This window comes from Aulonocara stuartgranti (genome assembly GCF_965226115.1).
Source record: "Aulonocara stuartgranti genome assembly, chromosome: 5".
In the NCBI taxonomy this organism is placed as follows: Eukaryota; Metazoa; Chordata; class Actinopteri; order Cichliformes; family Cichlidae; genus Aulonocara; species Aulonocara stuartgranti.
The window spans coordinates 149,679-162,122 of NC_138943.1; the positions used below are offsets into that span (position 1 = coordinate 149,679).

General features: G+C 46.3%; 1 protein-coding gene across 1 annotated transcript; it reads right to left on the reverse strand.

The window, feature by feature from the left end:
• Positions 1-5,834: 5,834 nt before the first annotated feature.
• On the reverse strand, positions 5,835-11,482 carry ctsa (cathepsin A). Its single transcript, XM_082532331.1, has 14 exons — positions 11,353-11,482; positions 10,016-10,182; positions 9,834-9,945; positions 9,705-9,755; positions 9,544-9,630; positions 9,311-9,466; positions 7,837-8,013; positions 7,653-7,744; positions 7,469-7,547; positions 7,245-7,393; positions 7,085-7,160; positions 6,838-6,927; positions 6,651-6,752; positions 5,835-6,182 (listed from the first exon to the last, which is right to left on the reverse strand). The coding sequence occupies exons 2-14, from the start codon at positions 10,180-10,182 to the stop codon at positions 6,099-6,101; spliced, it is 1,422 nt and encodes a 473-aa protein (XP_082388457.1). The 5' UTR covers positions 11,353-11,482; the 3' UTR covers positions 5,835-6,098.
• Between the last annotated feature and the right edge of the window lie 962 nt (positions 11,483-12,444).

Sequence of the window (12,444 nt, forward strand, 5' to 3'; positions counted from 1 at the left end):
GCCCTCAAGGATTCTTAGTTTAGATTTAAAAGCACTTAATGAAATGAATTCAGTCATTTTCCTGTCGTTCTGCAGTTTGTTCCAAGCCGAGGGTGCTAAATGGACAAAAGGTCTTTTACCAAATTCAGTTCGGGCAAATGGAACAGAAAGCAACAAGTAACCATGCGGACGAAGAGGATACCGACCAGCACGTTTCATTGCAAGCAGAGAACATATATAAGAAGGCAGCAACCCTTTTATATTCTCATATATATGTATGTATGTATGTATGTATATATATATATATATATATATATATATATATATATATATACACACATACATATATATATAAAACACCCAGCACGCCCCTGCGGGCGGTTTATCCTTCAAGCTCGGGTCCTCTACCAGAGGCCTGGGAGCTTGAGGGTCCTGCGCAGTATCTTAGCTGTTCCCAGGACTGCGCTCTTCTGGACAGAGATCTCCAATGTTTTTCCCGGGATCTGCTGGAGCCACTCGCCTAGCTTGGGAGTCACCGCACCTAGTGCTCCGATTACCACGGGGACCACCGTTACCTTCACCCTCCACATCCTCTCGAGCTCTTCTCTGAGCCCTTGGTATTTCTCCAGCTTCTCGTGTTCCTTCTTCCTGATATTGCTGTCATTCGGAACCGCTACATCGATCACTACGGCCGTCTTCTTCTGTTTGTCTACCACCACTATGTCCGGTTGGTTAGCCACCACCATTTTGTCCGTCTGTATCTGGAAGTCCCACAGGATCTTAGCTCGGTCATTCTCCACCACCCTTGGGGGCATCTCCCATTTTGACCTCGGGACTTCTAGGTTATACTCGGCACAGATGTTCCTGTACACTATGCCGGCCACTTGGTTATGGCGTTCCATGTATGCCTTGCCTGCTAGCATCTTGCACCCTGCTGTTATGTGCTGGATAGTCTCTGGGGCATCTTTACACAGCCTGCACCTGGGGTCTTGCCTGGTGTGATAGACCCCAGCCTCTATGGATCTTGTACTCAGAGCTTGTTCTTGTGCTGCCATGATTAGTGCCTCTGTGCTGTCTTTCAGTCCAGCTTTGTCCAGCCACTGGTAGGATTTCTGGATATCAGCCACCTCCTCTATCTGCCGGTGGTACATACCGTGCAGGGGCCTGTCCTTCCATGATGGTTCCTCGTCTCCCTCCTCTTTCTTGGGTTTCTGCTGCCTGAGGTATTCACTGAGCACTCGGTCAGTTGGGGCCATCTTCCCAATGTATTCTTGGATGTTCCTTGTCTCATCCTGGACTGTGGTGCTGACACTCACCAGTCCCCGGCCCCCTTCCTTCCGCTTAGCGTACAGCCTCAGGGTGCTGGACTTGGGGTGAAACCCTCCATGCATGGTCAGGAGCTTTCTTGTCTTTATGTCAGTGGCTTCTATCTCCTCCTTTGGCCAGCCTATTACCCCAGCAGGGTACCTGATCACGGGCAGGGCGTATGTGTTGATGGCCCGGATCTTTTTATATATATATATATATATATATATATATATATATATATATATATATATATATATATATATATATATATATATATATATATATATATATATATATATATATAACCGCACTTTATGACCAACAAACAAAAACCCAAAGAAAGAAAGAAAGAAAGAAAGAAAGAAAGAAAAAAAGCAACATTTTACAACTTCAACCTAAAGCGCTCTATCTATGCAAGATAGCATGGGTGCTGTGTAGGAGGTGCGGTGACTCCCAAGCTAGGCGAGTGGCTCCAGCAGATCCCGGGAACAACATCGGAGATCTCTGTCCAGAAGAGCGCAGTCCTGGGAACAGCTAAGATACTGCGCAGGACCCTCAAGCTCCCAGGCCTCTGGTAGAGGACCCGAGCTTGAAGGATAAACCGTCTGCAGGGGCGTGCTGGGTGTTATATATATATATATATATAGTTCCTCTGACTTTCCAGAGCAGGCCGTCCTACCTGAGAGTATAACTCACAGTGATGAGTCTGAGATTCAGGGTTAGTGATAAACCTCAGAGAAGCGCGATACACAGTATCAACCGTTTGAAGACACTGAGCAGAAGCATTCATATATAGAATATCTCCATAATCCACCACAGGCAAAAATGTTGCAGCAACAAGCCGCTTCTTTGTATTAAAAGAGAAACACAACTCATTTTGAAAATGCAATCTCAGTTTTAACTTCAGATTCTCCACATGTGGTTTGAAGTTGAGCGAGTCATGATTTAAGATTCCCAGATATTTATACGTGTGAACCAACATTGTTTTATTACCCTCAAGAGTTTTTACTGATGGGATTGTTTGGGCCCATTTCCTTGATTTAGAAAACAACATGAGCTTTGTTTTGTCTGCGCTGAGAACACATTTAAGCTGAAGTAATGAGTGCTGGACAGAAAACAAGGCTTTCTGCAAGGAGTCAATGGCTTGGACAAGAGTTGAACCACAGCTGTAAATAACTGTGTCATCAGCATGGAAGTGCAAGTTTGCATCTGGCACATTTAGCCCAAGATTGTTTATGTAAATGATAAATAGAAGGGGACCTAATACAGAGCCTTGTGGCACTCCGTTGTAACAAAGTTAGAACATAGACCGTCAGATTTAATGCAATGAAGAAAGCTTTGAGTTCCTCAGAGTCCACATCCCGGCCGACCTTACCTGGTCCGCAAACATTTCCCACCAGGAAGTAAAAGCGCAACAAAGGCTGTACTTCCTCAGGAAACTGCGTCAGGCCCAATTACCTCAGAGACTGCTAATTAACTTCTACCGCTCCACCATTGAGAGCCGTCTGACCTATCGCTGCACACTCTGGTTCAACTGCTGTACTGTGGAGGAGCAGAGGAAACTGCAGCAGGCGGTGAGGGCAGCAGAGCAGGCAATTGGCACCTCACTAACCCCCGTCAGAGACATTTATACTGGCAGACTTTAGCGGAGAGCCCCATCATCGTCCCCTCCCACCCCATCGCCAGATCGACCTGTCTCAGGTAAACCAGGGCCATCACAGGTGACCCCTACACCCCGCCCTGCCAACCCACCTCACCACTCTGAGCCATGGTCAGAGTGACCCTCATCACTCAGGACACTCACACAAAGACTGTATTCAGACAAAGTCCTTTTGGACTAGCTCTTTGCAAACTGTTCTCTGTTGTGTGCCTTTCTCTGATTTTTGTATTTATTCCTGCTGTCTACTATTTATATTTTATTGTGGCACAGCTGGTGTGGAGCACCCACACTTTCACTGTACATGCCCAATGACAATAAAGGGCTATTCTATTCTATTCTATTCTATTAAATAGACATGGGTATATAAACCTCTGTTTTACTTTGACTCCACACCTGAACAGAAAATGAGGTCAAAGTTCAGTGTCGGATTAAATGTGGGGGAACTATCAGTTTGATATAATCATTTATATTGAGAGCTCTAGCAGATTTTCAGTGGTAGGTCAGCAGTGTGGTTGAATGTGTCGTATGGCGTAACAAACCGATGACACGGTGCTGGATGAGTGGAGACGAGCGAGCCTGAGAGCACTGAAGCTTTGAGTAACACAAAGTTAGCGTACGTCTGTTTATTCTGTTCTGCAGGAAGTTTCACAAATACTTCACATCATACAGTATCAGTATCTGACGATATCACATGCAATCTATAAAGTCACTAAGAGCAATGCTTTAACCCTGACCTCTGTTCCTGCTCTCCTGTCATGTTCCTCTGAGTGAACTTTGGAAATACAGCGAGTCTGCTCGCTGAAGGTCCAGGCGCTGCATTTTCAAACAGTTTTTGTGTTTGCTGAAATGCTGCATTTGAAACTGCCTGACACAAAGTCATTACCGTCTCTATGCTCGTGTAGCAGGTTGAAAAAGCTACATGTTTATTTTTGTAAGAAAACCAATTACCCCCTTATTTTTTGTTTATTATTGTGACTTATTTTGACATTGTTATGTGTGCCAGACCATGGTTATATTTCATTATGCCAGTAGATGGTGCTCTCGCACTGCTGTGGAACTACCAGAGAAACTCTAGCTATAGGCTCTGTGCACGCGCAGCTCAGAAATAAATGAGCTCCGGCCTGAGCAAGACGCTAACTTCGGTGTCCTCGCTATTAATCCACAGTTTGCTCATATTTGGCTACGCAGTGCTCGTGTGCCGCTTGCTGCCGGTCCAGATTCCCCTAGGTCTGGTGCCGGTAACACTCGCTGCTCTGCTAGATGCTGAAGTGCTACAACCACAGCTTGTAGGCATCTGCAACATGAACGCTGTCCTGGATCGTTCTGTCTTTAAGCCCTGAGATATAAATGATGCACCAATAGGACTGTCTTTACCCATTATTGTTTCTCCATTGATGATGATGATGATGATGATGATGATGATGGTGGTGGTGAATCACCTACTTTTAAAAAACTAAATAAACAAGCGAGGGGATCAGGACAATCACAGAGGCCTGCGTGATAAACTGAGGGATTCCCACACAGATTTAATAACAACATGGACATGCAGGAAGACCGTGTGTCTGATGGCTTCATAAAAAAAGTCCCTAAATTACCGTCACACTCGTGGTGCTCACCATGGTGTCCTGTTAGATTTCATGCCTGTGGAGAAGAGCTCATATAAAATCATGCATGCCTGCAGGGCACTCGTTCCTCCTTCAGCTCCTTGATTCATCTGCAGTCTGAGACACACTAGCCTCCGCCACCACACCGCCAACAGCCGCAGCGACAGAATGATGTCAAATAACTTTAGTCCACATCTTCAAAGAGCCTGATTTGGTTTGTCACACTGCTAAAGACAAGATGTAAAGTCCATCAGGTGAGAGAGCAAAAGGAAATTCTTATAAACAGCAGGATCATGTCAACACAAGGAAAAGCTCAGCGCTAATCATCAGACACATTGAACACCAACCAACTCAAAACTCATCTGTTCAAATCTGCATATTCACTGTGAATCCACTGTTTGTTTTATCTTGTGCTTTGTTTTATTGTTCTTATCTTGCCATTGTCTTCTTATTGTAAAGTGTCCTTGGGTGACTTGAAAGGCGCTCATAAATAAAATTGATTATTATTATTACCCTGAATTATTTAAACCTGAACTTTACATTTAACCAAAATTATGACAAACATTTGTTTTATGTGTAAGATAAATACATGCATATCAAAATAAGCCAGCGACCTCATGTTTACAGGCAGAATCACTGAGCCTGTGAGGACACTGCAGGAACCCTGATGGTTCAGCCTTTTAGAAACAGCTCACCTGTTTTGACTGTTGGACAGCCTCTGAGTTCAGTCTGCCCCTTGCTGGTCAAACAGGGCGCAGACTTTCTTATATATTCTACTCTACACATTTAAACAGCTCCACGTTTCCTCTGTGCCTTTGGATCCAGGTGTCACACAGTCGTGTTCTCAGAGAGTTCCTGCCGCTGATCAAATACAGTACTGCAGCATTATTACAAAAATCACTGAGAAATTGTTTGTTCTCACTAAAGACAGGCTCTACCTGCACTCGGCCACGCCCCCGTTTGTACATAAAAAGGAAACAGGTGGAGCTGGAGGTGACAGAGGAAACGAGACAAAAGATGTTTTATGATTTTGTGCATTCTCAGTTTTTCTTCTTCAAACTGGAAAAACGTCTGCATGTTTAACAGGCTGCTCGATGTGCAGCTCATGTCACGCTGCAGAGGACCCAAGATGGTGGTGGAAGGGGGTGGAGTCTGTCCAGTTAAACATAAGATGAACCTTTATTAGTCCCACACGTGGGAAATTTTTGGTCACAGCAGTCAGGGTGTCCTGCGTGCGCTGGGAGATGCTGGACGCCATTTAGAGACGACATGAGAGACGAAGCTCGTTAAAAATCAGTTTTTATTTCCCTTTAAATCAAACAAGCAGCAACTTTCTCATTTACAATAAAAAGAAAAGAGTGGTGGCAGTGCTCGTTTCCATGGCAACCAAGAAGATGACCAGGTGACAAGCTGGTCCAGAGGAGTGACATGATTGGCTGAGGTCTGGAACGTGGTTGCAAAGCAACACAGAGGAGAGACGTGATGATTTGTTGACAGTGTGAGAAAAATAAATCAGATTAGAAGCCTGACAGGTCAGGGGTCAGAGGTCAGTAGGGCAGCTTCTTGATGAATCTGGTGAACATGGTGAAGGCAGCAGCTGGTTTGTCTGTTGGAACCATGTGACCTGAACCCTGTGGGAAGACAGCGGCACAGGTCAGAACAGTCGCCACAAATCAGGCTTGAGGTGTTCACACGGAAACGCCCCGAGGCGGAGGAAACGCCCCGAGGCGGAGGAAACGCCCCGAGGCGGAGGAAACGCCCCGAGGCGGAGGAAACGCCCCGAGGCGGAGGAAACGCTGGCCGTTTCTGCCATCTGGTGGCTTTTCTGTGAAGTGCAGTAAGTGTCAGACTACACTTACCATGTGCCATTTTCTTCATTTACAAAGACAATTTGATTTGACGACGTTTAAAAACAAACTGAAATATTAAAGCAGATTTACACCAAACGAGACATTTTTGTTTGTTTCTTCTTCATAAATAAAGATACTGTAGAAACCTTAAGTGGTCCGATGATGAAAGAAAACAGCTGACTTGAAACAGAACCCCGCCCCAAAACATGACATCACACAGTCAGTGAGGATGATGATGGTGGCGTTTACCTTCACGGTGAGGAAGACAATGTTATCAAATTCTTTGACGAAGCCGCCGACTTGCTGACCGTCCACATCTTCGTAGATCCACGGACGCCTCTGGACTTGCACCTGAGACACAGGTAAGCACACCTGAGAGTCAGCTTATAGATCAGGTTACTTTGCGGAGGAAAACTCAATAAGATCTGAACTCCACCTGCTGCTGCAGAGACTCCACAAACCACTCGTCGCCCATGAAGTTGCACGCCATGTCCACGTCGCCATTATACACGAGGATGCGATACTTCTGCACAGAGAACACAACCGTCAACACCTTCCAGTCCATATTAGACAGGTGAAACAGGTGAGTCCTGTTAAAGGCTGGAAACATTTACACTGGGGGAAAATTTAAATTAAAAATAAATTAATTAATTAATTTAAAAAATGGGCGGAGCTTCACTGACTAGAGCGCCGAGCAGCTTCAGGTACTGTTTCCTGACATCCATGTAGAGCCGACCGTAGTTCCGGTTCACCTCAGAGCTGCGAGCGCAGAGCGGAGAGTCAGTGAGTCAGCACAGGTGAGGTGGACAGGTGAAACAGAGGTCAAGTGTGTGCCTGTGTTACCTGCAGATGACCCAGTCCAGAGCTTTGGGGCTGATGTGGAGGGCTTTTCTGACCAGCGGGTTGTTCAGGTACAGGTTGGAAGGGGTGGAGTTGGTGCAGGGGGGGTCCAGGCGGACAGACGGGAGCAGCGCCGCCAGACTTTTGACTTTCTAAAGTGAGAGAACCACCTGTTCAGGTGAGCGCTTTATAGATACTGTTTGGATCATCGGGTGACCTGAACTCACCTGCATCCACAGCCGGTTCCACTGATGGTGAATGAACGAGTTTCCCAGATCTCGGATCACCAGCTGGCCTCGCTCGACACTGACAACAAACAGGAACACACCTGTTTGAGCGCCATACGTGCTGCAGGTGAGCTCACGGACAAAAAAAAGATCACAGGCCGAACGTTAAAAGGCCACAGCTCACCTGAGTCTCTGCGGGACTCCACCTGGGCAGGAAGCGTACAGGTTGTATATGTTCAAACCTGAACTGTAGACGATGGTCTGAACCTCCCCCACCTGCAGAGGAAACGGGCAACACCTGAGACATAAAACCAGAGAGCCTACAGGTAGACGTCGGGTGCACCGCAGGTGAACCGGGTCGTACTCACGCTGTCCATGCAGTTCTGGTTCGGGTTGTCATAGAAGTTGCATTTCCCGTTGCTGCAGCAGTAGGTCTGAAGCTCCGCCCACAGGTGGCTGCCAAGCAGGCCGTGGTAGTAGGCGAAGTACACCAGAGAGTTGTCGTTCATCTCGTAGCTCGACATTCCATTCCCCACGGCGATGCCCTGCACCACAGGTGAGTCGGGTGAGGCAGGCATGAGGAGGCTGCTGATGTTTCCACAGCCTGAATATGACACGCCTGTTTTTACCACAGGTACACCTGTCTGCAGCTCAGGTGGGACACCCATTGATCACATGGTCTAAAAGCAGCACGTCACAGGTACACCTGTCTGCAGTGTTTTCTAATGATGTCACCACAGGAAGCACGTTCAAAGTGAACAGTGTCACCACAAACTCAGGTAAGAACAGATCTTTTTAATGCTTTGAGTGAGTTTTTCTGTGATCTGTAAAGAAGACTGCTACTAATAACAATAATAACACTGAATGGAAAGGTGGAGGCTTTATCCAGGTTTGGAGCAGCAGCCTGAGCAGAGAAGCCCAGACCTCCCACACCTTGGCCACCTCCTCCAACCCACCTGAGCAACATTGAGGCGTTCAAAGACCAGCCGAGAGAGTGATCTCTCCATCGTGTCCTGGGTCCGCATCACCTCGCCTGCCTCGTTTTCATGTGGAGGTAGCAGCTCTACTCCGAGTTGCTCTCCAGTGACATGTCTCTAACCCACACTGCACAGAAGCTCATTTCAAACCTCAGAGCTCGCACGCACGCGCGCACACGCACGCGCGCACACGCACGCGCGCACTTTTTTTTTTTCCCCCCCCCATTTCCCGCCCCCCCCCAGTGGAAGCAGTAACGCTGTGCAGTCTTTGGAAAGCCATTTTCACAGGTGCATCAGGTATGATACAAACCACTGCAGCACAGTACCTGTAATACCTACAGCATGTTCTAATCGCTCTAATAGGATATTATGGTCGACAGTATCGAACGCTGCACTGAGGTCTAGCAGGACAAGCACAGAGATGAGTCCACTGTCAGAGGCCATAAGAAGATCATTTGTAACCTTCACTAAAGCTGTTTCTGTGCTGTGATGAGCTCTGAAACCTGACTGAAACTCTTCAAATAAACCTCTGCAGATGATCTGTTAGCTGTTTGACAACTACTCTTTCAAGGATGTTTGATATGAAGGAAGGTTGGAGATTGGCCTATAATTAGCTAAGACTGCTGGGTCTAGAGATGCTTTTTGAGTAAAGGTTTAACTACAGCCAGCTTGAAGGCCTGTGGTACATAGCTGATTATTAGAGATAGGTTGATCATATTTAAGATCGAAGCATTAATTAATGGCAGGACTTCTTTGAGCAGTTTTGTAGGAATGGGGTCTAAAAGACACGTTGATGGTTTGGAGGAAGCAGTTACTGAAGTTAACTTCAGAACTGTTACCTGCTGTGTGTCAGGTGCGTCATTACCTGCAGGTTGAGGCTGGCGTCCTCCATCACTCTCTCAGCGAGCGTGGGGATGTAGATTCCTCCGTAGCTCTCTCCGGTCAGGAAGAGCTCATTCTTGCTGTACTCTGGAAACAGGCGGAAGAACTCCTTCAGGGCCAGGTAGTTGTTCATTGACACCTGCAAAGAAAAAGAAAAAGCTGAACACCTGACCTCCGGGCAGCCAACCGGCAGCTGAGTCACTGAGGGTCACTGACCTCTGTGTCATTGGTGGCGTATTTCTGATCGTCCGAATAAGAGAAGCCGACTCCTACTGGGGACTCCAGGTACAACATGTTGGTAATCTGCACACAGATAGTCGACCAATCAGCTTTGACCTCAGCCGTGCGACCTCAACAAAAGTCACATGACAGCATACCTTGTTCCAGGCATACGGGTTGTACTCCAGCGTCGCACCGTCGCTCTGGATCTGAAATGACAAAAGGTCAGAGGTCAGGTGTGGAGTCACAGTATACCTGTAGGGGTCAGGTGGGCAGAGTTCACCTACCAGGAAGGGTCCATGTTCGGTCAGCAGTCCGTCCAGCGAGCTGCAGCCGGGGCCACCATTCAGCCACAGCACCAGCGGGTCCGAGGACGGTTTGTTCTGCGACTCAACGAACCTGAGAACAGAAGAAGTGGTCAGCTGACGGTCAGGTGAGGCGTGTCTTCAGGCGTGTCTCAGGTACTGACCAGTAGTGCAGGTGTTTGCCGTCAGCCACACTCAGGTATCCAGAGTACTGCTTGAAGCTCGGCTGTTTCTGCAGACCTGGCAGGTACGTGATCTCGTCGGCCGCTGGGGCCGCTTCCACGCCGAGCCATGCGGACAGGAAGTAACATGACAACAGCAGCAGCTGCATCTGATAGCAGATAGGAAGTAAAAACATCCAATAAAAATGCTCCTCCTGAGATTTCACCTTTATAATACTGAGGTAACGTCCAGCAGCTGACGTCCACGTGTTCCTTTCACTTTTGTCACACGATCACATGACACACAGCACAAATGATGTCATCTCTCCTGCAGGACGTTACTGATTAGCTCTACTGTCAGTTTTACTGACTTTGAGCAGGTTATCACGGACAGATCACCAGAAACAAAACTGATCAAATGTGATTTCACAGAGCTGTCGGAGCCCTGCCAGAAAATAAAATAAATAACCCTAAAAAATCCAAACAAAACAAAAAGAAAGTAAAACTAAATAAAAAAAAAAAGCAGGAGGCTGTCCTCAGCATCAGCCTTTCAGAAAGGAAACAAACTAGAAATTAAACCTCAGTGATGATGTTAAAGTTTTAAAAGGGTTTTTCATCACTCAGTTTTATTACATCCAACCCTGATTTTAAGAAAGCGAACTTAAAACGCAAAGTTCAAAGTTCACCCGTTCTCTGAGGTAAACCTGTAAAACACAGCACAGCAGGATCTCACACGCACACGTTAAATTAGGCAGAAATTTAAATGAAGACTGGTGGGTTCCTCTGACGGCCACGAAACACGTGATTTCAGCAGGAAGTGAGGTTTGTGTTCGCGGACTGATCACGAGACTTTCTGATTGGGGATCGATCAGAAGTCACGTGATTACTTTCCCGCTGAATGAACGAAAAGTTACGATTTGGTTGAAAAGTTGATTCTGTTCATCTGGACGTTTTACTTTCGGACGTGACTGAGCATGCGCCAAGAAAATTTACATTTGCAGTTTTTTGAACGGAGTTTGGCAGAAACACGCAGTTCGTGTCAGAATAACTGTTCAGCGACCGGAAACGGGTTTCAGTTTCAACACGAAACGTTTTCGACTCACAATCAGCTCGATTATCGATCAGAAAGCGATCAGTTTCTCAGAGTACTCGTTAACTGTCATGAAACAGAAGGCAGTGTGTGTGCGCGCCCTGATACTCTCTCACACACACACACACACACACACACACACATTTTAAACCCGGAAACGGGGACTATCACGCGCAGCATCAACTTTAACGTCTTAAATCAGACAGAATCCAAACGGACCTCTGAATGGAGACCTTCCTCTTTCACTCACCTCTTCTCTACGCGTCCACCTGCTTCACCTGGGCTCCTGCTCTGCAAATAAATTGGACACACCACGGTGAAGGAAAACAGCAGGTCATATGACAGCGGCAGGTCACATGACCCCTCCCTCCCCTCGGTTTTTTTTTTTCAAACTTTATTTGTAGGGTTTTTTAGGATAACCCTTTTTTAAATTAACGATTAAGAACAATACGAATACAGACTCTCGAAGAGGATAAAACAGTAGAAGAACATTCAAAACAACAGAAAGAGCACCAGAGGGGTGTTAAAAGTGCAGAATAACAACAAAAACCTTCCAAGAGTCCGTAAATCCCTGTTACAGTGTTCTAAGTCGGAAGGCGGCCTGGCCCTACCAAACTTTATGTATTATTATTGGGCTGCCAATATTGTGACAATATCCACCTAGATGCAGGCTTTTAGGGAGGGCAGAGGGCCGCCTTGGTCCACTATGGAGCTAGACGGTCATCTCACTATATCCCCTGTTGCAATAATGTGTTCAAGTCTACCAGTCAGTCACAATGTTAATTTTAAAGATCCTGTGGTTAAGAACTCTCTCAATGTCTGGTTTCAGTGTCTGCTCCCCTGTTGCATCAAATCTTTTTTACCAGCTCTGAGCGATGCAGGGTTCAAGGTTTGGTACAGCAGAGGAATTATCTGCTTCTCTGATCTGTTTGTTAAAGGGTCATTTTTATCCTTTGAAACATTATCTAAAGATTTTGGAATCCCAAAGACTCACTTCTTTAGATACTTACAAGCCCGTAGCTTTGCAATTAAACACTTCACTTCATATCCAAGTCTACCTAATGACTGTCCATTTGAGGATTGTCTGCAATTTCAACTTATTGCTAGAGGCCACATCTCTCAAATATATAGCACACTGCAGCATATAAAGGCAGACTCTGTGTCCACAGCCAGGAACGCCTGGGAGCTGGACTTAAACCTCCAGATCCCAGACGACCTATTGGACCTTAGTGTTAGCAGGATCCATGAATCCTCAATCTGTATACGGCATTGTATAATACAGTTTAAAATTCTTCACCGGGCGTACCTAACCAAAGCTAAACTAGCCAAAATATACAATACC